At 36.7% G+C, this 27266-nt stretch overlaps 1 protein-coding gene across 5 annotated transcripts in view; it reads left to right on the top strand.

The window, feature by feature from the left end:
• LOC18433899 (UNC-50 family protein) overlaps positions 1–27060 on the top strand; it is a 46086-nt gene extending 19026 nt beyond the window's left edge. The window contains exons 4-10 of one of the 5 annotated variants that reach the window (XM_006843977.4): positions 3341–3431; positions 3744–3839; positions 5583–5651; positions 25975–26033; positions 26137–26259; positions 26372–26443; positions 26519–27060. In XM_006843977.4, the coding sequence (XP_006844040.1) occupies positions 3341–3431; positions 3744–3839; positions 5583–5651; positions 25975–26033; positions 26137–26259; positions 26372–26443; positions 26519–26574 (566 nt within the window). In that variant the 3' untranslated portion in view covers positions 26575–27060. Of the gene's footprint in view, positions 1–3340; positions 3432–3743; positions 3840–5582; positions 5652–5792; positions 6546–25459; positions 25758–25974; positions 26034–26136; positions 26260–26371; positions 26444–26518 lie in introns of those variants that run through there. The other 4 variants (XM_020667066.2, XM_020667067.2, XM_088855266.1 and 1 more) reach the window with 4 other exon arrangements.
• Positions 27061–27266: the final 206 nt, after the last annotated feature.

The raw sequence follows: 27266 nt of genomic DNA, 5'->3' as shown, positions 1-27266 counted from the left end.
TGGAGAGTGATCTGGTAACTCTCTTGAGGCAGGTTGAGTGGGGTGATCCACCCCCAATTTGTTGGATGATGCTATCAATTTTTATTGAGGTTTTCATGAGATGTGTTTTACTTGGTTCTTATTTCTTTGATAAGGTGTTTGATTGGGGATTTTAATACAGGATATAGACATGGAGATAGCAGAAGAGTTATGTGGAGTTCTAGAGTTTGCATTGGCCTATTTGGGGCTTCCATTGTATATTGGGTAACGAGGCACCATCTTTGGGAACTGGTTATATAAAAAGCTCAAAGCTGGATTGGATCATGGAAAGGAAGCTCTTCTCATTTGGTGGCAGTTTGATCTTGATTAAGCTTTGCTTGATTGATTTTCGTATACATTTCATATTTCTTTGAATAGTACTAGTGTATGTCATCAAACATTTAAGGGCACATTTGACAACAGGAAGCTAGAGATTCCTGGGAAGCTGGAGGTTTTGCTCTGTGGAAGCTTGAAAATTTAATATCTGGAAGTTTTGGTACCCTTGTTTGATAACTTTCTGGAAGTTCTAGGAAGTCGGATGCCTTATTTTGATAAACTTAGTTGTAAACCTAGAGATCTGACAATTAACAAGTTTACTTGTTAATTGAAAATTTCACTAATGAGAGGGTGATATTTGTTCAATGGAGGAGATTTTTGAGTTATAGCTCATCCATGGTAGGTCTAACAAAATGGATGGGCCATATCACAAATAGATTAAAGAAAAAGTGCTATACTCAAAGATTATGATCTTTAGAGTGGGCTCACTAAATTCCATATATATGTGCTCTTCAAGTGTCTTTCGTATACAACTCATAGTTATTGGGATATTCTAAATAGGGCTGGCAATGGGCCAAAGTGGCCCTAGGCCCAGGCTCGAACTTGGCCCTATCAGGTTTGGGCTGCGCTGGGCCAAATAAATTAAAATGTAGAACAAAAACATAGAAAAAAAGGGCCGGGCCAGACCGGGCCGAAAGGGCTGGTTTTGGCCTAGGGCGGCCCACCCGACCCTTAGGTCATGGTTGCCCAGCCTCGGGCCACACTTTGTGGCCCATGCCCTTGTTTTTGAGGGCCTAGCTGGCTGGGCCGGGCCACCCCTACTTCTTAGGAGGGAGTTCCGTCCTCTCCGGGAGCTCAATCCCACACTTTGAGAAATGGGGTCTCGTTTCTGGCTGTTTCCCTAATTTGGGGATCTTGATCCAGAAATCGAGGAACTAGATCCCAAGTTAATGGAATCCAGATCCCTATGCCGAACATCATGGTTTCACCATCTTGGAATCAAGTATCTTTTATTTTGGGAGCGGGTTTTGCCATTACATTTTTAGGTTCATCTACAATGGATCATGGATCTCCAATTTTTTATGCTTTGCAAACTTTCTAAAGACCTTGATTTCCTTTATTATTTACACTTTAAAATTTTACACACATTGTGAACCATGACTTGTGGCTAATTTGAAAGAAAGGCAACAAGAAAGGATAGGGAGAGAGAAGGAAGAAGATGGAAGGAGACAAAAAATATGGTTGAGTTGCTGTCCTAATTGAGGAATGAGGCAGTGATCAATGGGCTTAACTTCCTTTCGGGGCTAGTTCATTAGCTCCTATCTAACTCTCGAAGGACTTCTATCGCTTGAGTGTTGGTCACGCAAATTTAGCCACTCATAAGTTTACCTTTGGGTGATGAAATAATATATAAGCTTGGAAATGTGGGATCTCTTTCATCTTCCTTGAACCCCTAGCAGTCTTTGACGGAAGAGTGCTATTGAGAACTATATATGGCAATGTCTTTCAAATTTTTTTTTTTCTTTCAAAAGAAAGCTTGTCTTTTTTTTGAGAATGAAAAGGAAAGCTTATCTATTGCAGCATTTATTTTTTTGAAACAATCTGTCGCAACATTCTTAAGTATAATCATCAAACGATAGTCTAGGGGAATCGTCCAGTCCAACTGATTGGTGCCAAAAATGAGGTCATGTGTGTATGTAAGCAGACCAATGTAGGTAGGTGTGCAACTTTTTAGTGGACCGCATGAGTAAGTTTTTGGAGTGAACTTGCTTAAATAATTCGACCTAGAATATAATGGATAAATGATCTTTGGAAGCCTCTATCCTAAGCTCGATGGAATGGCACGAGTAGGGTTAAAAACAGATGTGAACTTTGGAAGTTCGTACTTCAGGGGGTGGGTTAGAATGTTCAGCTCCTCACTTTTTAAGGAGCTTGGATTTCCAACTAACAGTTTCACTGTAAAACTCCTTGGTACCAAATTAGGAATTGCTACAGTAACTGGAACTTCCAGCTTCGGGGGCTGCAAGTTCCAGTTACCAAACGTGCTGTAAACCAACTTCAGAGGTATCCAAGTTCTTAGAGATCACAAGCTGAGCATATTCCTTTGGTCCACTGTTGGGGTTTGGCTTGTTGTAAGTTTGGCTCTGGTGGTTTAGTGCTGATGAGGATTGGGAGAAATTTATTTTGATTAAAAAGCTTATCAGAGAGGCTCTGAGGTCTAGGAAGATATGTGCTTGAGTCCGAGTTATTTTGTGTGTATGCACGTCATTTAGAAACTTTAATGATTAAAAAGGGGCCATGGCTTGGTGGAGATGGTATAGGTGTAAAAGATGTTGCAGAAATAGTCTCTTGTGGGATCACTTTGGAGCTTGATTTCAACTCCAAACAAAAGCTGAATTCGGATGGCTTGTGGTGCCACCATTGTGATGAGGGACATTCTAAGTGTTCTGATTTGTGCTGGGTCTTTGGAGTGGTGCAAACTGACCTCCAAGCATTACTGGTTACAATCCTTTCCTTATTTAGGAAGTGCTTCGGAACTGTGTATTCTTGGGCAAACTACCAAATGTTATTTAATGACTCTGGGATTCTTGAAGAGCTACCGGTTTTTTCATTTGCGTATGTTTTTGTCTTTTTGGTGGTATGTAGGTCATTTTTTTTTGTACATGTACATGGGAATGTTGAGAAAGGATTTGCTAGTCAACAAGCTAGGTCCATAGTGTTTTATGCAACTGTTAAGTTTGTTGTGGCTGACATTTTGTTTTTTCTAGTGAAACCATGGGCAAAACAAATATAATAGTAGAACTTTTAGAACTTTCTATTAAATGATTCAATGTCTTCCACGTTTGCAAGATATTTTTTTTAGCATATCCTCTTATTAATGACAACTGAGAGCTTCCATGAATCCTTGCTGCAAACATTTACTCTTTCTCTGAGAAGTGGATGGTATCTAGATTGTCTTTGAACTTAGTTTTTCTACTTTATATAGTTTTCATTCTGTTGGAAATTTGCTGAAGATGAGATGACCTGTAAATGTTTTCTGTCTCAGAAACTAAGAATCAGTGGGCACGGGATGATCCTGCATTTATTGTTATTCTCAGTCTTCTCTTGATTGTGGCGACTTCTGCTTATTGTGCTGCGTAAGAACATGCTCTGATTGTTTTTATTAATTTATAATTTGATATGGTTTGTGGGAGCATTGTAATATTCTTGTAAAGTATAATAAAAGTAAATAGAATAACTGGAGGAAAAATAGCCTTCTGAATGTGTTTAGTTCAGATGTTCCTTTTTTGGTTCTTTTTTGTATTTTTTCCATTTGAGATAAAATTCGTTGCTCTACTAAACTATATTGCAATAGTAGTCCATTTGTATCTGTTGAAAAAACATATTGAACTTGAAGCCGTCGATTTTGAAACCATTTGACTTAGTAATCTTTTTTCTCTTTATTTCAGATATGACAAGACTATTACACATGCGATTTTTACAGTTATATCTGTGGTGCTTTTCCATTTTATAATTATTGGAGCAATTCTGGCTACATGCTGCTGGTAAGGACTTTTGGATAGGATTTTCAAAATTCAGTAATTCCACTTTCCGTGGAACCAAGTCAAATAATCCCTTTTGGATAGGATTATTTACAAATTTTTACATAGCTGTGGTTCATGAACTTATTTTCCTTATTGGCACATGTAAATACTAATCTAGTTTGGTGTATCCTTAAAGATGGTTATGGCGACTGCTGTTTTTGGGGGGATGATGTTTACCAGTTTCTACTTATTAATCTATTCTAGTGTACTTGCTTAGATATATTTATCAGCTACAAGAAAGATGGCATCTTGATTAGATATTTTAGTTTTGATTTTAGATGCTCCTATTTATTTTCCTCTTCAAGTTTTTTTTTTGGGGTTTCCTGGATTTTCAATCATTGATGGATTTTGGGAGTTGTCTGATATGGAGTTTGTTGCATAGCTATTTAAAGGGAAAGAGTTTCCTCCTTGGATATTGAATTGGGGTTTATTTTATTTTATTTGGGACCCATCTGACGATCTTTTAGAGCCTTGATGTTTAGTTCCCATTGAACATTCCCCTCTTGAAGGAGTTGATGTAAAGTCAAATCTTTTCAAAAGATGGATTAGGCTTTGAGACTTCAAGAATTGTCTGCTGGCTGTAGAGAAGGTGGTTCCTTGAATTGGACCGTATCGACCTGCATAGAGGAGGATGTTTCCCTTGGGAGTTTTGCTCTTTCTAGCGAGGAATCTTGGCATTTGAGACTTTAGTGAGTTTTATGCACCTTCTTTAGGAGGTCAGCTTCTTTCCTTGTAAAGCCTATTGTGAGAATGTAGTAACGGTAGACTTGAAGAACTTGGGCTCTTTTTGAGACTTTATTTATTGATCATCCTCACCCTTTGGAAGTCAAAGACCTGTTCCGTACTTCCAGTTTTGAGGGATCTTGATTCTTTTGGACACCCTTATATAAAAAATAGGAGGACAGGGTCCATTAATCACTAGACTTGAAGAACTTGGGTCCTTTTTGAGACTTTATTTGTAGATCATCCTCACCCTTTGGAAGTCAAAGACCTGTTCCGAACTTCCAGTTTTGAGGGATCTTGATTCTTTTGGACACCCTTATATAAAAAATAGGAGGACAGGGTCCATGAATCACTAGACTTGAAGAACTTGGGTCCTTTTTGAGACTTTATTTGTAGATCATCCTCACCCTTTGGAAGTCAAAGACCTGTTCCGAACTTCCAGTTTTGAGGGATCTTGATTCTTTTGGACACCCTTAGATAAAAAATACGAGGACAGGGTTCATCATAGCATTGTGTCTTCCCTGTCAGTAGGGGCCTTATCACTCTTAAACCTCTTCTGTCAGCTTTGTATCCGAAAGGTATGGTCACTGGTTTTTGGATCCCTTGGCCATGCTCTTCAAGTCTCTGTCCCAGTTTGTGTCCCATGACAACAAGGTTATTCCATGCAGCTGATAATTTTTTTTACTTTTATTTTTCAATGTTTTGGTTGCATCCTTTCTTGTTAATCTCCTTGGAATGTGAATTTCTTGCTGTGGAAGCATCCAGACCTTTTAAAATTTTTAATTTTTGAGAGAGGTTTGCAACCTTCATAAACAAATTTTTTTGTCTTTTTTTTTTAATAAAATCAATTTCGATAATTTCGAGCTAATAGGCAAACTACTAATAAGTGAATTTCGAGTTTCAGGTGCATTAGGCTAGGTCCTTTTTTTTGGGGTTAACAATGTGAATTTTTTTGGGGTTAACAATGTGAAATTCGTGTAGGTTCTTGACAAACACCTATCTGCGAGAAGAGACCCCAAACAGCCATGCAGTGGAGCAAAGGGTTGAATGGTAAGTCCTCTGTCCTTTATATACTTACTAGCATTTATTGACCACTTTGCATAAATTCTATCATTTACACAGCAGTGCATAACTTTTCCTAGGACATAGAGGAGAAGGGTCTTGACGATCAACTGACATCTTTGATAACAGGCTTGGTTACCCTGAAAATGACTTGCATCATTGAAAAACCAAAGCATGAGCATTTAAGCATAAACCACACCCTTACAGTTGCAGTGTGGCTTGAAGAGCAATGACCTTGTCTGAAGTCTGAACTGCTTTTCGTAAATGTGAGACTTGTCTCTCAACACTGCTATGACATGCCATGAAGTTAAAATTTTAACATAGTCAACGTGGACCAATGCCCTTGTTCAAATTCTGGACACGTGTTTAAATTGAACATGCTTTTCTGAATGACCTAAGACAAGCAGAAACACTCCAACACATCTCTTTCGTACAGACTTGCCTTGTACAATATGGAATTCTTTAATTTGTTATGTGGGGCATGGCTTGTCTGTGTCACCCATAGTTACCCGAATCTCTCACTCAAGGTCACAATTTTGATTCGGAATCTCAATTCTACGAGTCCAACAAGGAATCTTCATGGAATCAGTTTATGTGAAGTCAGGAATCTCTATTCCTTATTTTAGGAATCTCAGTTCCAACACTTAATAGAATCTTGTTTTTACACAATTGTTGAATCTTAATTTTATATTTGTTGAATCTAGATTCCATGTATAATGATACTTAGTTCTATTGTTTCTGAACATCAAGTATTGCAGTTCGTAAATGCAAGAAACCACTAGCTAATCAAACATCGAATCTTGCTTCCACCCTCATTGAATCTTGATATGAATTTTTTGGAATTGTAATACCACAACCGAATATTGATGTTCTAGTTGCATATATCTGCGACTTATGGATTGGTTCAAGTATTTGTGGATTTTGAGTTGAGTTATTTGGAAACTGTACTGGAGACGATTGTCTCCCATAGTTTATATATGCTCCGAATAATGATCTGAAGAACGCATTGTTGAGATTGGTTTGGATCACGTTCCTAATATTGCTGGGATTTACTTTTTGTTAAAATATAATTGGTAAAGTTCTAGTTCAAAGTGGACTACAACACAAAGAACACCATGGCACCGACAAAATCCTATTTCAAAGTTACATTTAAAAATACATGAGGTAATATTTGTATCTTTTGTAGATAATTTCCCAAGTGGACAACAAGTGTCTATTAATTGACCGTAAATAGAGCAGAATTGCGGATCACGATTCATGTAGCCGTTCCCAATTATGTAGGAAAAGGCTATGATGATGATGACTTTTGATACTGTCTCTGAGGCTCAATAGCGAATGCATGGACTCTATATTTAGGGAAACCTTATTTAGGTCTTAGAGACCTTTGATCACGATTGCTTGATGAGCTTCTAAGTTAACGCGTGAGACATCGTTGATGTAGGATTCTTGATTCTAAAGGGGTTAAAAGCTCGAGACCCCGTAGAGTCACCATTCTCGATTGTCATGTGGGTCGAAATTCGATTCCAAACTGATATGAATTTCGATTCCAAACTGGTATGAATCTCAATTCCAAATACGTCAAAATCTTGTTTCCAAAGATATTGCAATCTTGATGCCATATATAAAGGATTTTTGATTCCATATGGGTCAATTTCAAATAGGTTAGAAACTCGATGCCAAAAAGGTCAGAATCTCTGTTCCATATATATATAGGGATCTCGATTCCATTTGGGTCGAATCTCGATTCCCATAAAGTAGGAATCTGATTTCTCGCGATTCCCCTTGTAAGGACATCGATTTTAAAAAGAAGAATCTTCTAGCCAGTTGCGGTTCCGTGATTCCGATTCCTAAAATGATTTGGAATCTCGGGCGTTTCCAACAACTATGGTGTCACCCATAGTTGTTTGTGTTGTTGCCCTTGTAAGATAGCTTTATTCATTATATACTCTGATCCATTTAATTAGGTCTAAGGCATAATTGTTTGAAGCGAGTTCATTCCAGGAGCTTTTTAGGAATCAAAAGCTTGGAATCGCAAGAGGCTAGAAGCTTCCTATCGGAGGACTGGTCATTTGTACAAAGCATATCTCGGGAATTGAGGTTCCTAGCTTTTGAGAATCGCTCTCCAACCACTTGGATCTACTTAAGTAATTATGAAGGAACAAGTTCCATAAGGCAAAAGATTTGGGGTTCTACAATATCCTTTCATAGTATTGGAATCAAGGTCTTCAACTGCATTAGACAAGGGTACCATTCGTACTAGAATTGATTATTTATTGAGTGTCCTTAATCACAGTACCGCACAAGTATCTGAATCAAGGTCATCTAGTGCTCTTAACTAGAGTTCCATAAGTATTGGAGTTTCAAAAAATTAAAATTATACGATTTATTATTAATGAAACTTTTAAAAATAAGACATTTATTTTGGGTTATGTACTTCAAGAATGATGTTAAGTAGATTTTCTAGACATCCTGATGTTCAGTAGTTTTAGACGCACATCCTCATTGAATAAAGAAAGTACTTGTAATAATTAATATCAAATTTTAATGAACACAATCTTTAAAATAATGTCTAAAAAACTTCCAAGCATTCATTAATATTTGAGCAATCTTTCTACTAGTAGGGTATAATGGAGTTATTATACTTTTTTGTAGTCATTCCACTACCATTATGGAATAATGAAGTTCACCTTGAACTTGAGACTTGTTAAAGAATGTTAGTGTGGTCCACTAGGGAGTTCTTGTATGGATTTCTAATAACTCAAACCGATATTCTTGAAAAGTGTTTGTGGGATTCCATGTTTATCAAATCAGTGTTTGGTACATCTACGAACCATGGCATTTGTTGCTGTGGAACCTGGACTCCAAATAACTCAGTTCGAGATTCCTAAAAGGGGGAAACGAGATTTCTAAATTTAGAGAGTTGGATCCTATGAAGATTTCATTGGTCAAAGCTCCAAAGCGAGATTCCGAAGTAGAAACGCCATCTAGGATGGAAGATTCCAATAATTGTGGTTTAAGGCCTCATAGAAAATATAATAGAGCTTGCAAGGTCCCTTCTTTATTGCAATAGCTATTGATCTTGTTTGAGAATGAGCAAGGCTAAAAGAAGTGACAAATCAAGACGCTCTTGAGCCTTTAAAGCAAAGCAAAGGATTTAGGGGTAGTATCTTTGTTTACACGCATTTTTGACGCACCACGACCCCATGAGAATAATAGAGGAGACGGTTGCAATTGTGGCTTTGGGGCACTAAATATGCCAACAAAGTTGTGGAAGCACGTGAGAGCTTCCTTCAAGACCCATTCGGGCTCCCAAAATAGCAGCGCCCCCACTTTTCTTTGGCAGGGGCCCTCCCAATAAAAAACCATGGTGCCCCCAAGCCTTTTCGGCCCCAGACCACCATGGAGCGTGCAATAAGGTCCATGTCTTGAAGCGCACTTTGATGACCTCATTTTGGCGCAAAAAAAGAGAGTACAAAGATGGGTCCTATTACCCTAAGACGCCCCCAAATTTCAGCTCAATCGGGCATTGCAGCAGGGAGAAGGAAGACAAGATGAAGGGGTGTCATACATGTATGGGTGGAGAAGGGAAAGATGGCCTCGGGACCGCTACCAATGAACTTAGAAGGCCGGAAAACCCCTAAACCCTAAATTTCGTGCCAAACGGGCTTTCCTAGGCCCTACTTTCCAAAAACAGGGGTGTTTTATATTGATCAAGATTTTGGAGTTCATAGCTATTACCAAAAATAGCAAAATCCCAGAACTCTCCCTCAAAATTGGGCAAACTTTCCGCCCTTGAATCTCACGATCCGCGAATCGGATCGAGCTGAAATTTGGATATCTTGCATATGATCGTCAATCAGATCGAGAGAAATCTTAGAGAAATCCGCAAGTTTTGATGCTTATGCAAAAATCAGTTTGTGCGACATCCTCTCGCTTCTTTGGCCATAACTCAACATCCGGTCATCATCTTAAGCTCAAAATTGGTGCTTTTCGATCGTGACTCGATGGGGATAAGAAAAGTCACGATTGGGGACCGGATTGGTGGTCCCGAGGCTTGCAAGTAGCCCAAAATCTGTATGTAGCAGAATTTTGGGTTTCTAGCAACTTGCCAGAGTCGTAACTTGGCCACTCGGGAGGCCTTTTGCTGTACGTTTTGGTGCGAAACAATCATGATGAGATCCCCTTTTGATTTGCAACCGGAAAATCACCAATAAACTCGGTGTTCTTGAAGAAATTGATCAAAGAGTGTTGGAGGCTTGCATGAAAACCCCAAAACTCAAAACAAGCAAGACGCTACCAAATCTTCAGGGTTTCGTGCAAAACGTATATCAAAATGATCGTGGTAGTGTGATCTACATTTTCCCGGTGATAGTTTACTTGTTTTAGCTTCAGAGAGTGCAAAAACAAGGCCCCATACCATGTAGTTGGGAAGAGGCCCTCCTTGAGGGACCTAATGGTCATTTTTGGACATAGTTAATATCCTTTTTCATCCATTTTTCTGTTACCTGAATTTATTTGTATTTTCTCTTTTTCTTTTCACCCAATTCTCCCAAGTATTGAGCATCCACCCATGTCTAAGTGGGAGATCTATATAAACCCGTATCACTTATATAAGGACTCTTTTGTCTCCTTGAAAGAGGAGAGAGAATTTTTTTGCATGAGAGCCCATACTCTTATCCAAATCTAACCTTAGTCTAACCACACCTTAGTTAGCCTAACCCAACCCTAACAGGTTATCAAACCCCTAATCTTAATACCCCAAACCCTGTTGGTACGTGTGAGTGGCCATGGGGCCTCACATGTGCCATATCTTTCTCTCTTAATCTAATTAATATCTTAATGAATACAATGTAGTGTTTGTCTCCAAAAGTTTTTCTTAGAGAGAGAAGATGCTTTCTTTCAACGGGTGGTAGAAAACTACTCATCTCCCAAGAAAAGAGGGCCACCTTCTTAGAAATTCCAGGAGGAAAGTCGAACATTGGAAAATGACCTCCTCCCATCCTTCTATAAGTAGGGTTTCATGGCTATGGAGAGGCACACAGAGAAAAAACATAGAGTTTTCAATAGTTCTGGAAAGCCCTGCTCTCTGCGATTTATAGTCTAACGACATTGCCTTCAATACCTGGGATTTTGGACAATTATCTCCGTCCCCTCAAAATTCGACATTGGTATCAGAGCGAAGGTGGTTGTGCTGTTGTAATTTTTCCATTCTCAAATTTGTGCAATTCACAGTCGCCTGAGGCATGAGTCAATCCTTTATTATTTGTTGTTATCTCCTGCATATTGTTCCATTGTTGATTTTCTCTCATTGCCGCCATATATCAGTGAAATTCGTTGGGATGTTTTGATGTTGTATGTTGCTGTTTTTTCTATTAGTGTATTCTCTCTCTTTAAATCATTATGCAATATGTTAAAATAAATATTTGCACTTTTCTACTTGTGATGTAAATAAGTTAACCTTTAGCGTATTAATTCTTGAATATTAGCCTTATCTCTTAAAGGCACTTTAATGTTTAGCCTATTAACTCTTGAATATTAGCCTCATCTCTTAAAGGCACTTTAATGTTTTGCCTATGAACTCTTGAATATTAGCCTTATCTCTTAAAGGTACCTCTGCAATCAATTTCGTTGCTGTTTTTGGTTTGCCTTTGCTCAAAAGCATCCAATATCAAAAAGCATCAGGAGCGTTTTCTTTTTTCTAAGATAAGACATCCATATTTGTTCTCTTTGTTGAAAATCAATACTTGAAGTAAGAGAACACGTCCTAAAACATAGCGAGCCCTTTTCTCTCTCTAAACCTCCCTTAGCAACTGTTGAATTTTAGAGTGGGAGTCACAAAGTGCGAAAATTTTAGACAGAGAGAGAGAAAGAACTATTGCTGAAATTTTTAGAGAGAGGCAAAGAGAATGCGACTGAAAATCAGTATCTATTTTTGATACATATTATTCTGATATATATATATATATATTAAAAAAAATAGCTTTTATTTCTAGTACATATTTAGTTTCTACTACATATTTAGTCTGATTTATTTATTTATTTGTTTTTTATTTAGCATGCTTGGTTGATAATTTAGGGATATCTCTAAACCTATACTTTGGCATGTTTAGATTGGTAAATTTCATGACCTTGATTTTTTGAATTCATTTTTGTGATTATGTTATCCCATATATTTGTTGAAAGTATCAAATATCATTGTAGATTCTCTCTCTAGAGCTAAAACATATTTATATATTTATGAAAATTAGTCTTGTGCAAGAATTGACATAAAGTAGTTTGTTGCCTTATTTTTTTAATTCCTTGCATCACAACAGTGTGAACATAAATTGTTCGAGAAAATTCTGCAACCCACTGAGAGCCGGCAAACCTATTGATTTGACTAGCAGACAACCTTTTTCTTAAACACAATTAAATTTTTGAGCTTTTAGGCATTAACTAAACTTTAAAATGACATCTAGGCTAGTCATGTCAAAACTCTCAAAATTGAAAAACTCAATGGAACTAATTTTTCTATGTGGAAAAAAAAAATTGGATATATTCTCTTCCAAGATAGGGTGCACTATGTTCTAGTTACAGAACCACCAATCTTAGAGCCTAATGCCAATGATTAAGCCAGAAGGCAATTTGACAAATGGCTAGAAGATGATAAAGTAGTTAGGACCACAATGTTGAGTTTTTATGGAGGATGATTTAATTAAAATAATTGAGGATCACACCATAGCTCAAAGTATGATGGGTGCCATATCTGAAAAATATTGGACCACTTCTGAGACCCCTGTGCAATTATTATTAGAAAAACATAATTCTTGTAGAAAGAAGGAATCGGGCTCAGCGACCGAGCATGTCAACAAAATGAAGTTCTTGCAAAAGACCTTGCTACAGCTAGGAGTCCAGTCTCTAATCACATGCAAGTGTCCATTGTCCTTAACAGTCTCCCTACATCTTGGGAGCCTGTTGTAATTGTATTGAACCATTTTGCATAAGGGATGACTATGTTATCATTCACCTTAATAATGAAGCTGAGAGAAGAATGAGGAAAAACTCAAATGAGCTCCATTTTGCTCAAAGTTCTTCTCAATTTCCCATGAAGCCTTACAATAATCAGAACAATAACAAAAATAGGTTTAAGGGAAAAGGGAATTTTTTTAAAATAAACAGAATACGGCTGATAGGACATGTTGTTATTGTAAAGAAACTGGGCACATTAAGTTTAATTGACCTAAGCTGAAAAATAAAAATAAGAGCCAGGATAAGAACAATGCTCGAAATAATAAATGTAATCAAAATAAAAGAAAGGACTCGATCTCCGTAATCTTAGAATCAATAATTGCCAACCATTACTTGAAGAATTGGTGGGTCGACTCAGCCTCCATTCGACAATGCTCAAGGAGCAAGGACAGAGTCACAGAGATTAAGGAGATCGCTGCCTGTAACCAGTGGGTTTATATGGGTAATGACACCTACTGCGATATACTTGGTGTTGGTACTTGTAAGTTGTGTTTACCAGAAGGAGTGAATCTCTTACTGATTGATACTTTGTATGTACCCAATATGAAGAGCAATTTGCTTTCTGTTCCTAGGCTAGATGACAAAGGTTATGAAATAAGGTTCAGGTTTGGTTGGGTTACGATTGGGAAACATTCTAGAGCATTGGTGTATGCTACTAAAGTTGACAATTTGTAGCGATTGAACATTAACGAAAGTTCATCTTATTCTGGTTATATTGATGCCTCATTTGATACTTGTGTGTGTGGATGATTCATATTTATGGCACTTAAGATTAGGACATATAAATAAAGATCAAATGAATTTGCTCTCCAATTCATGCAAGCCATGTATTTATTTATGGTAAATTAACTAAGAAACCTTTTCCTAAAGGAAAAAGGTCTATTGAACTACATAATATTGTTCACTCTGATATATGTGGCCCATTAAATGTAAAAACATATAGAGGTATGAAATATTTCTTAACATTTATAGATGATTATTCACGTTATGGATATGTGTACTTAATTAATAGAAAATCAGATGCATTAGAAACATTTATAGAATATAAAGCTGATGTAGAAATCTGCTAGATAGGGGAGGTGAATATTGCTCCGCCTTATTTACCAAATTTTGTAAGGAACATGGAATAAGTCACCAAACCACAATGCCACATACACCACAATAAAATGGTGTAGCTGAAAGAAGAAATAAAAGTCTAATAGATATGGTTAGGTCTATGATGAGTCATTCAGATTTATCACCTCATTTTGGGACGAGGCTCTCAATACTGCAATGTACATCATTAATCGTGTTCCAACTAAATACATAGACTTGGCCCCCTATAAATTATCGACTGGTAGGAAACCTGACTTTACCATCTTGAAAGTTTGGGGTTCTTGGGCACATGTGCCTATATCACCAAAAAATAGAGATAAATTACAAAGTAAAACTATAAAAGGTTATTCATAAAATTCTAAGGGTTATAAATTCTAGAGCGATGATACTAGATCATTAATAGAGAGCCGTGTTACTCATTTCCTACAAAATATAGTTGTCTAAAAAAGAACATACTTTAAGTAAAAGGTCTTGATGACCCTATTTCTTAGTCACCCTTTACAATTGATGAGAATGATTTAATTGAATCTAGTATACCAAATAAACCTAAAAGAACTAGAGCCCTACCTATGACGTAAGAAGAATTTTATGTGTTTATGAATGAAGATAATTATTCTCCAATGAGCGAGGATTCACAAGATGAACCTCAAAGCTACAGTGAACCTACTAGTTCACATGATTGAGTTGAATGGACTCTAGCCATGGATGATGAACTTGATTCTATTAAAAGAAATCAAGTTTGGGTTGGTTGACCTCTCTAAAAATATAAAAGCCATTGGTTGCAAATGGGTTCTAAAAAAAAAGCTTAATGCAAATGGATCTAATGATTAATATAAAACTAGGTTGGTAGTTAAACGATTTACCCAAAGGGAGAGTATACATTACGTAGAGTCTCCAGTAGCAAAATTTTTATATATTAGGATCATCCTAGCATTAGTTGATATTATGATATAGAATTATTTCAAATGGATGTTAAAACAACTTTATTGAATGGAGAATGAAAAGAAGATATATACTTGAAAAACCAGAAGGATGTCTAATTAAAGGACAAGAAGACAAAATATACAAACTTAAGATATCTTTATAAGTGGTCTAAAATAGTCTTCTAGGCAGTGGTACTTCACTTTTCATAATGCATTCACTGAAACTGGTTATGTAGCCATTGTGTATTTGTCTATAATAGTAAGAGCAATTTTGTTATAATATCACTATATGTACATGATATTTTGCTAGCTGGAAATGATATTGGCATGATTAACCATACCAAATCATGAGTAAGTTCCCCTTTGGAGATGAAAGATATGGGAGAAGCGTCATATGTATTGGGCATTAAGATAACAAGAAATAGAAGTTCAAAACTTCTATGTTTATGTCAAGAAAATTATTTAGAAAGTATTTTAAGGAGATTTAAGATGGAAAATTGCAAGCTCATAGATACACCCATTTGTAAAGGCTTGAAATTATCAAAAAAATGTGTCCATTAAATAATAGTGACAAAGTGGAAAGAATTCCATATGCTCAAACTGTAGGATGTATAAATTATGCCATGTTGTGAACAAGACCTAATTTGAGTCATGCATATGGTCTTGTGGATAGTTTTCTGAGTAATCCTGGGATGGTGCATTGGCAAGCCGTTAAAAGGATACTAAGATATATTAAAAAAACTAAAACTACAAATTGTGCTTTCAAACTGATAATTTTAAGGTTGCTAGGTACTCTGATGTAGACTTTGCAGGAGATCCAAATGTTAGAAAATCAACCTCAGGACTTGTATTCCTCTTTGGAGGTGGATGTGTTTCTTGGTCTAGCAAGAAATAAGGTTGTGTAGTTCAGTATAGTATAGAAGCAGAGTATATTGCTTGTAGCGTTGCTACAACTTATGCCGTCTGGATTAAACGCTTCATAAATGATTTGAAACTGGATATAGCCGATGAAACTGTTAATATATTTTGTGATAATCAGGTTGCCATTCATCAATTAGAAATGGAGCCTATAGTTCCAAGGGTAATAACATTGAAATTGATTATCCTTATGTTTATGATATTATTGAAAAAAATGAAATAGCTGTAAATTATTTACCATCATCAGATATGATTGCATATCCTTTAAGAAAGGGATTAAGTGTAGAAATATTATCAAAGCATTTAGCTTTGATGGGACTTAGGAATATCTAAGTCATGAACTCCCAAATGAGATATTTTTCTTTGATGTCTTAGTCATGAGAGGAAAAGCCGCATTAACGTGAAAAACCCCATGACATGACTTTGAATGATTTTTGTGTTATGAGATGCATAACCGCACTAGTGTGAAAATCCTCATGACAAGGATATGCTCATAAATATTAAACCCACTAAGTGGTATAGATGTTATGATTTTTTAATGTGTCTGGCTCTCATGGACAAGTGGGAGATGTTGGTATGTGTGGGTGGCCATGGGGCTTCACATGTGCCATATTTTTCTCTTTTAATCTAATTAATATTTATCTTAATTAATACAATATAGTGTTTAATTCTAAAAGTTTTTCTTAGAGAAAGAAGATGCTTTTATCAAACGGGTAGTAGATAACTACCCATCTCCCAGGAAAAGAGGGCCACCTTCTCAGAGATTCTAGGAGGAAAGCTGCATGTTGGAGAATGACCTCCTCCCATCCCTCTATAAGTAGGGTTTCATGGCTATGGAGAGGCACAGAGAGAAAAACACAGAGTTCTCAATAGTTCTTAAATGCCATGTATGGAGAGGCATACAGTCCAACGATTTACAACCTTCAATACATGGGATTTTGGAGGGTTATCTCCTGCCCCTCAAAAGTTCAACATATGTTGAAGGCAATGTCGTTAGACGGTAAATCGAAGAGAGCATGGCTTTCCAGAACTATTGAGAATTCTATGTTTTTTCTTTATGTGCCTCTCCATAGCTATGAAGCCCTACTTATAGAGGGATGGGAGGAGGCCATTCTCCAACGTTTAGCTTTCCTCTCGGAATCTCTGAGAAGGTGGCCCTCTTTTCTTGGGAGATGGGTAGTTATCTACTACCCGTTGGATAAAAGCATATTCTCTCTCTAAGAAAAACTTTTAGAGATAAATACTACATTGTAATAATTAAGATAAATATTTATTAGATTAAATGAGAAAAATATGACACATGTGAGGCCCGATTGCCACCCACACATACCAACATCTCCCACTTGGCCATGAGGGCCAGATACATTGAAAAATCATTAAGTTTAATACAACTTAGTGGGTTTAAAATTTATGAGCTTATCCTTATCATGAAGATTTTCACGCTAGTGCGGTTATGCATCTTATAACACAAAAATCATTCAAAGTCATGTCATGGAGTTTTTCACATTAATGCGGCTTTTCCTCTCATGACGAAGACATCAAAGAAAAATATCCCATTTGGGAGTTAATGACTTAGATATTCCTAAGTCCCATCAAAGCTAAATGCTTTGATAATATTTCTGCACTTAATCCCTTTATTAAGGGATATGCAATCATATCTGATGATGCCAAATAATTTACAGTTATTTCATTTTTTTAATAATATCATAAATGTAATGATAATCAATTTCAATGTTATTACCCTTGGAACTATAGGCTCCATTTCTAATTGATGAGATCACAACCTAATTATCACAAAAAATATTAACAGTTTCAAATCATTTATGAAGCATTTAATCCAGACGGCATAAGTTGTAGCAATGCTACAAGCAATATACTTGGCTTCTATAGTATACCGAACTACACAACTTTATTTCTTGCTAGACCAAGAAACACATCCACGTCCAAAGAGGAATACAAGTCCTGAGGTTGATTTTCTAACATCTGGATCTCCTGCAAAGTCTGCATCAGAGTACCCAGCAACCTTAAATTATCAGTTTGGAAGCACAATTTGTAGTTTTAGTTTTTTGAATATATCTGAGTATCCTTTTAACGGCTTGCCAATGAACCATCCCAGGATTACTCACAAGACCATATGCATGACTCAAATCAGGTCTTGTACAGAACATGACGTAATTTATACATCCTATAGCTTGAGCGTATGGAATTCTTTCCATTTTCGCTTTGTCATTATTATTTAATGGACACATTTTCTTTGACAATTTCAAGCCTTTACAAATGGGTGAATCTATGGGCTTGCAATTTTCCATCTTAAATCTCTTTAAAAGACTTTCTAAATAATTTTCTTGGGAGAAACATAGAAGTCTCGAACTTGTATCTCATATAATCTTAATAATCAATACATATAAGGCTTCTCCCATATCTTTCATCTCAAAATGAGAACTTAGCCCTGATTTGGTATGGTTAATCCTGCTAATATCTTTACCAGCTAGCATCATCTACAGATAGTAGTAATATGAAAAAATTGCTCCCACTATTCCATAGATATACACAATGGTCTAGCTTATTTGCTACATAACCAGTTTCAGTGATTGCATTATGAAAAGTGAAGTACCAATGCTTAGAAGACTATTTTAGGCCATATAAAGATTTCTTAAGTTTGTATACTTTGTCTTCTTGTCTTTTAATTACATATTCTTCTGATTGTTTCATGTATGTATTTTCTTTTAATTCTCCATTTAAAAAAGTTGTTTTCACATCAATTTGAAATAATTATAGAACATAATATGCAACTAATGTTAAGATAATTCTAATAGATGAAAATTTTGCTACTAGAGAATAAGTCTCTGCATAAGCTATACCCTCCCTTTGAGTAAATTCAATAGCTACCAACCTAGCTTTATATTTATTTATGGATCCATTTGCATTAAACTTTTTCTTTAGGACCTATTTGCAGCCAATGGCTTTTATATTTTTAGGGAGGTCAACCAACTCCCAAACCTGATTCTTTTTAATAGAATCAAGTTCAACATTCGTGGCTAGAGTCCATTCAACTGATTCATATGAGCTAGTAGCTTCACTAAAGCTTTGAGGTTCAACTATTGAATCCTCGCTCATTGCAGAATAATTATCTTCATTCATAAACACATAAAATTCTACTGAAGTCGTAGGTGCCACTCTTGTTCTTTCAGGTCTATCTGGTATGTTAGGTTCAATTGAATCATTCTCACGAGGGAGATTGAGAAATGGGGTCTTCGAGACCCTTATCTTTATCAATTTGATGTAAGTCAATAGGCTTACTTTAAGTACGTTCTTCATCTATATTTTCTTGGAAATGAACATCACGGCTCTCTATTAATGATCGAGTATCATGATTATAAAATCTATTATCCCTTAGTATTTTCTGAATAACCTATAAATGAGTATTTTATAGATTTACTTTGTAATTTATCTTTATTTGTTGGTAGTATAACCACATGTGCCCAAGAATCGTAAACTTTCAAGATGGTAAGGTCATGTTTCCTACCAGTACATAATTCATAGGGGGTCAAGTCTATGAATTTGGTTAGAACACGATTAATGATCTACATTGCAGTATTGAGAGCCTCACCCCAAAAATGAAGTGATAAATCTACATGACTCATCATAGACCTAACCATGTCCATTAGAGTTCTATGTCTTCTTTCAGCTACACCATTTTGTTGTGGTGTATAAGCATTGTGGTTTGGTGAATCATTCCATACTCCTTACAAAATTCGGTAAATAAGGCGGAGCAATATTCACCTCCCCTATCTATTCGAAGAATTTTAATGTCTACCTAGCTGATTTTCTACCTCAGCTTTATATTCTTTAATATTTCTAATGCATATGATTTTCTAGTAATGAAGTACACATATCCATAACATGAATAATCATTTATAAATATTAGGAAATATTGCATAACTCTGTGTTTTTTACATTTAATGGGCCACATATATCAGAGTGAACAATACTAAGTAGTTCACTAGACCTTTTTCCCTTCTTAGTTAATTTACCAGAAATACGTGGCTCGCATGTTTTGAACACAATTTCGCCTAAGTTGGGGAGCAAGCCTCTTTTAACCATTTGATTTATTTTATCTTTATTAATATGTCCTAATCTTAAGTGCCATAAATATGAATCATCCACACAAACACATAAGCATCTAATGAGGCATCAATATAACCAGAATAAGATGAACTTTCATTAATGTTCAATCGGAACAAATTGTCAACTTTGGTACCATACACCAAAGCTTTAAAATGTTTCCCAATGGTGACCCGACCAGACCTGAACCTTATTTCGTAACCCTTGTCATCTAGCCTAGGAACAGAAAGCAAATTGTGCCTCATATTGAGTGCATACAAAGTATCAGCTAGTAGGAGATTCGTTCCTCCTGGTAAACATAGCTTAAAAGTGTCGATACCAAGTACATCGAAGTAGGTGTCATTCTTCATATAAATCCGCGGGTTACTAGCTACGATCTCCTTAAACTCCGTGAATCCATCCTTAGTCCTCGAGACATGTCGAGTGGAGGCTGAGTCGATCCACCAATCCCTCAGGTCATAGTCGACAACTATTGATTCTAAGACTACACATATCAAGTGCTTTCTATTTTTTTGATTACTATTATTATTTCGAGCATTGTTGTTATTTTGGTTCCTATTTTTATTTTTTCAGCTTAGGACAATTAAACTTAATGTGCCCAGTTTCTTTGCAATAAAAACATGTCCTATCAGCCTTATTTTTTTAATTTTTAAAAATTGTTCCCTTTTCCTTTAAACCTATTCTTATTATTGTTTTGATTATTGTAAGGCTTCTTGGGAAATCGAGAAGAACTTTGAGCAAAATGGAGCTCATTTGGCTTTTTCTTCATTCTTCTCTCTGCTCCAATACTAAGGTGCATGGGAAGATTCAAAATAGTTATCCCTTGTACAGAATAGTTCAATGCAATTACAACTTGCTCCCAAGATGGAGAGAGATTGTTAAAGACAATGGACACTTGCATGTGTTCAGGGATTGGATTCCCTACCTCAGCAAGGTCCTTTGCAAGCACTGTCATTTTGTTGACATGCTTGGTCATTGAGTTCGATTCCTTCATTCTGCAAGAATTATAGTTTTCTGATAACAATTTCACATGGGTCTCAGAAGTGGTCCCATACTTTTCAGATAGGGCAACCCATCATACGTTGAGCTATGGTATGGTCCTCAAAGACTCTAATTAAATCATCATCCATAAAACTAAACATTATTGTCCTAGCTACTTTATCATCATGTAACCATTTGTCAAGTCACCTTCTGGCTTGACCATTGACATTAGGCTCTAAAATTGGTGGTTATGCATCTAGAACATAATCCACCCTATCTTGGAAGAGAATATATCTAATTTTTCTTTTCCACATAAAAAAAAATAGTTCTAATGAGTTTTTCAAGTTTTGATAGTTCTGACATGACTAGCCTAGACACCATTTTAAATTTTAGTTAATGCCTAAAAGCTCAAAAATTTAATTGTGTTTAAGAAAAGGGTTGTCTGCTAGTCAAATCAATAGGTTTGTTGACTCTTAGTGAGCTGCAACCTCAAAGAAGAATTTCTCGAACAATTTATGTTCGCACTGCTGCGATGCAAGGAACTAAAAAAAATAAGGCAACAAACTACTTTATGTCAATTCCTGCATAAGATTAATTTTCATAAATATATGATGTGTTTTAGCTCTAGAGAGAGAGAGAGAGTCTACAATGATATTTGATACTTTCAACAAAAATATGGCATAACGTAATCACAAAAATGAATTTACAAAATCAAGGTCATGAAATTTACCAATTTAAACATGCCAAAGTATAGGTTTAGAGATATCCCTAAATTATCAATCAAGCATGCTAAATAAAAAACAAATAAATACATCTGACTAAATATGTAGCAGAAATAAAAGCAATTTTTTTTAATATATATATATATATATCTATATGTCTATATATATATATCAGAATAATATGTATATAAAATAGTTACTGATTTTCAGCTGCAGTTGTGTCTCCTTACCTCTCTCTCTAAAAATTTCAGCAATCGTTCTCTCTCTCTCTCTCTCTAAAATTTCAGCGGTTTTGAGACTCACCCTCTCTAAAATTCAGCAGTTTCTAAGGGAGGTTTAGAGAGAGAAAAGAAATCCCAAAATTAAATGTAGATAACTTAGAGAGAGAAAAGAGCTCGCTATTTTTGAGGATGTGTTCTCTTACTTCAAGTATTGATTCTCAAAAAGAAATCAAATATGGATGTATTATCTTAGAAAAAAGAAAACGTTGTTGGTACTTCTTGATATTGGATGCTTTTGAGCAAAGGCAAAGCAAAAACAACAGTGAAATTGATTGCAGAGGTGCCTTTAAGAGATATAAGGCATATATTCAAGAGCTAATAGGCTAAACGTTAAAGTGCTTTTAAGAGATAAGGCTAATATTCAAGAGTTAATAGGTTAAACGTTAAAGTGTCTTTAAGAGAAAAGGCTAATATTCAAGAGTTAATAGGTTAAAGGTTAAACTTATTTACATCACAAGTAGATAAATGCAAATATTTACTTTAGCATATTGCAGAATGAATTAAAGAGAGAGAATACGCTAATAAAAAAAAAAACAGCAACAAATAACATCAAAACATCCCAACGAATTTCACTGATATATGACGCCAATGAGAGAAAATCAACAATGGAACAATATGCTGGAGATAACAACGAATAATAAAGGATTGACTCACGGCTCAAGCGACTATGAATTGCATGAATTTGAGAATGGAAAAATTATAGTAGCACAACAAACTTTGCTCTAATACCGGTGTTGAAATTTTGTGGGGAAGGCATTAACCCTCCAAAACCTAGGTATTGAAGGCAATATCATTAGACTGTAAATCGCAGAGAGGGCTTTCCAAAACTATTGAGAACTTTGTGTTTGTTTTTTTCTATGTGCCTCTCCATAGCCATGAAACCCTACTTATAGAGGGATGAGAGGAGGTCGTTCTCCAACGTTTGGCTTTCTTCTTGGAATCTCTGAGAAGGTGGCCCTCTTTTCCTGGGAGATGGGTAGTTATCTACTATGCGTTGGATAAAAGCATCTTCTCTCTCTAAGAATTTTTTTTAGTGATAAACACTATATTATATTAATTAAGACAAATATTAATTAGATTAAGAGAGAAAAATATGGCACGTGTGATGGCCACCCACACGTACCAACATCTTCTCTCTCTAAGAAAAACTTTTAGAGATAAATGGTACATTGTATTAATTCTATCATCATGAAAGGGGAGAATTTTTGCAAGAGAGCCCATGCCCTTATCCAAATCTAACCTTAGTCTAACCACACCTTAGTTTGCCTAACCCAACTATAACAGGTTATCAAAACCCTAATCTTAACTTAACCATACCCCAAACCATACTCATTCCTCAAATCCTAACCACACTCCATACCCCAAACCCTAACCATTCTCAGTCCATACTCCAAACCCAAACCCTAACCATACCACAAACCCTAACCCTAACCAAGCCCAACTAAGACCACTTAAACCTAGCCTACCTGAACCCGCTTGAGACCACTTGACTCGACCCTTTCCAACTCACTTAGGTCAGCCCATTAATGAGGCTCTTCCAAGGCAGCGGTCAAGTGGGCTTAGACCCGTCGGACCCTGAAAAGCGGACTCCTCCGGGGTGCTTCAGTTAATTACAGAGCACCTTTATTTTGATAGGGGAAGTGCTGCTGGATTTGGGTAGCCCTTCCTCCTTTCTTGCTTACTCGAACCAACTTGAACTCACCCTAGCTCACACCACCCCAATCAATCTCAACTAAAACATACACCCAACCAACCAACCTAGATCTAGCCTATACCTAGGTCCATCAAAACCAAACTGCAACAACCCTTTAGACCCATTGCCAATCATGTGCGACACGTAGACTTTAGCACGACAAGTCATGCGAGGGAGTGAAATCAAACCATGTTTCTAAGCTTGCGGCTATCGACAACGTAGGTCCGGCTCCCCTCTTGTCACCCTTTTGGGAGAATTTTCGAGACTGGGAGCCCTCGTGTTGTACCGGTCGACGAATGTAGGAAGGTTTTTCGTAGCATCAAAATCCAGGATCTAAGAGGGCTACAGCCTAGACACGTCTGAACTCAATCCCATTTCGAGGTAATTCTTGACCTTCGTGCATCATACCTCTCTAAATTTAAATTTTGTTGGTTTTCCATTCGCACCACATGGCTTATCCTCACACACCTTGTGGTCAGATTCGAGCACAACACATGCATGCATAGTGCGGAGTGATGGGGGGGGCCGGCTGACCAACTAGTGACTTCTCCGGGTCATGTCACTTTTTTTTATTTCACTTCGCACTCTTGCCGTGCTCACTCTTTGAGTCACGCACACACTTTGTCAATGGAGCCTATTTGCTCGTCGCATGTACGGATCCGGGATTTTATAATCCTCATCTCCAATGGTTTGGTTTAGATAGCCTAGGTCTTTAGCAAATCCATCACCCCTATCCTTCTTGTGCTCGATGGTTTAACCATTGGCACTCGGGCCTTCACCCTTTCTAAACCTAAGGGTTACCCTAAGTCCACCCCCTCTCTTCTCGCTTATTAGTTCGGCAATCCCTTTTCGAGGTAATTCTTGCCCTTCCTGCATCTTACCTCTCTAAATTTAAATTTTGTTGGTTTGTCATTCCCACTACACTGCACGACACGCCTGTTCTGCACACACCTCGGGGTCTCACATGAGCACCACATGTGCATGCGTAGTACGAAGCGATGTGGGGGACTGGCCGACTACTCTTATGTTCTAATTAATCTCGTACTAAATTAAAAAATGCCCAATGGGGCATTGTGGTAATCGCTTCACAACCAGCCATACTTTTATTGCCTTTCTGCGCTGTTACCTTTTGAAGGTGGGGATTTAAGATGTGGTGCTCTGTTGGGATCAAAATTCTGGCTTGATACTAGTATTGAAGAAAGCTCATGGTCTGAGTCACCAAATATCGGCGACAAAATATACATTTGGGCACGAATAATTTTCTATTAGAGAAATAATCGTACATTTGTATTTCCACACTAGGTCATGTTGTGAATAATTCCCAGGCTGCCAAAATCTGCTTATTCTAAACTAGATTGCCCAAGCATTGTGATATTCCTTTATTTATCACCAGTCATTTCATGGCCTGGCTGTCAATACTTTGTTTTCATTCATTGGTTACATTTCATCTGATGATGTGAAAACATGAAGCTTTTTTGATATTATAAAATAATAGCAGTATAAAATGATCAAAACCATTTTGGAAATAGGTAGTATATTTCAATGGTTGGTTTTAGTCTTTTAGATGCTGGAAAATGATGTTATTCACCAAACCTTGTATCCTCTTGCGTACCCAATTGGATGATGTGGATTTATTTTCAAGGTAATCCGTCTGTTATTGGGCTTCTCCTCTCATGGTTGCTGTCTTCTTTATAGGCTTGTCATTTGGTTGGCCATATCTTTCTTATTTAGTAGTTCCTTTTAATTTGTTATTACGTGTATTGTGACCTTATCGTATGCCCCTGAAATGTCTCACAAGTTCCTACGTCAAATTCTGGCTTTCTACTGTAAGTGCACTTGTGTGGAGGGCAAATAACTTACCATTCTAATGTCAAATATTTTATCATGTTATCCATCTCTTCCCCAAGTTGATTTTCTTCTCACAGTTCTATCATTTCCTTCTATGTGATGGGATAGGCCACTGTTGTTGGTAGTTGCACTCTGATTTGTCATTGTTGGCTTCCATTTCGCTTAAAAGATTTCAAATACAACCATGCGTTTGTATTTGCAGTTACATGGTGAGCATTTTGGTCACAAATATGCACTGTTCTGCTCATATACGGGGAACAGATCTTTGTGGATTTTGGTGGGAACTTTGCAAATGTGTATACAAACCTATAGCTTGCTGCCTTAAGACAAGGTGTAATATAGTCAAAGCTATGAAAGTGAAAAATATGCTTTAAATCTCATAGAACCTTGTAAAAGAGTTTTTTTTTTTCCCTGTGTTTTGGATGAGCTTTTCCTGGAATAGTGCCACATTCTTTTGTTCTAGACAGGTTTTTAACCGAAGAACTTTCTCTGCACTGATATTTATATGCTTTTGAGCCCCAATCTGGCATGCAGAAATTTTATCTTCAGTTCATGCTTAGAGATATCTTGACACAAAAATCTTCAGGATTATTTTTTTTTGGGTAAATAATGATTCTCTTTTCCTTGATCTCATCTTTACAATCGTTTCATTTCAAATTTTTTATTGTTAAATATCAGATAAATTTCGTTAATTAACACTCTAATTTTTTGCGAAAGGCTCTATGCATTTGACGTGCACTGCAACTCCTTCTTCCCTGTCTTTGTTGCCCTGTATGGTAATGTTCCTTCAGTACACCAGTTCTTTGATTCTGTTGGTGGAATGGTGGTTTCTCTTCATGCATCTTCCCTCTTACATTTCATCTCTTTGGCTGCATCCAGTGATTCACTACTTCATATCACCTTTGTTAGTGGCCCATGGGATCCTTCCTGCACTTCTCTCAAACTTGCTTTTCATGGTGGCTGCGTCTTACTACCACTACCTCAACTTTTTAGGGTATGACGGTAAGTAAAAAATTGGAGTCTTATTTAGCAATTACATCTCATGAAGCAGTCTTCAAAAGAGAAATTGTTACAGGATTTAGGTTACTTTGGTGCCCTGTGTGTGTTTCTGCAGTTCTGCCCTTCTTGGAGAAGACCACATTCTTCTTGTATCCTATTGGAGTTGTCATCATTCTCTCAGCTCTCTGTAAGTATAAGCCCTCTTTTAGGTTTCACTTCAAAATTCCATTGGCTTATGGAATGACTGTTCTTGTTCTTGCAGTGGTCCTCAGCGGTTTCAACCCCACAAGATATATCCTGAGTTTCTACTTCGGCTAGCATAGTATAATAGGCATTGGGATACTTCTTAAAGTTTTCAGAAATCATTGCAGAGCATTAGTTTGATAGGACAGCAGAAAAAAAAAAGCATTTGATTTTTGTTTGGAGAACAGTTTGGTTAGATATTCGTGCACAATTACAAGATTGGAATTACCCCGACAGAAAAGCTTTGACGGCAACTAGGTGGTCTGGAACTCTGCCAGCAGGAGATGATAGGACGATCGCATTATTGTGAGAATCTTGTTTCATGTTTCCTGCTTATTTAGGTTGAGAGGAGAAATGTGGTCTACTTCTTGTGCCTAAAGAAAGAGATATGGCTTCAGTCAAGCATGTACAAACATTGTTGCATTTGAAAAAATTTTCACTAGTATGCCCTTGATTCTATTGGCAACAAGGAGGATGTGCAATGCATGTAAATGCGAACAAGAATGTTCATTCATATCATTCCGATTCTTCGAGTGTAGGAAGTGGCATGTTGATGTGCAATGCATGATTTTGCTATTCTGAGAACCATATACGCATCCTACTCAAGGCCAACTTCAAACGTGATAATTGTCATATTGAAAGGAGGAAAATGGTACTAACATTCAACCTTTGTGATGATAGCAATGATTTCATTATTATGCAGTTCTGACAAGGGAGTGTGCTTGGCTGGGATATACGTTGCTTTGCCTCTATGCAAGTTATTTTAG

The sequence above is a fragment of the Amborella trichopoda genome, chromosome 13 (genome assembly GCF_054954075.1).
Source record: "Amborella trichopoda isolate Santa Cruz 75 chromosome 13, AtrichopodaSantaCruz75HAP2 v2.0, whole genome shotgun sequence".
NCBI lineage: Eukaryota > Viridiplantae > Streptophyta > Magnoliopsida > Amborellales > Amborellaceae > Amborella > Amborella trichopoda.
Note: the sequence above shows the minus strand (reverse complement) of the source record. Positions and strands in the feature narration are given on the sequence as shown.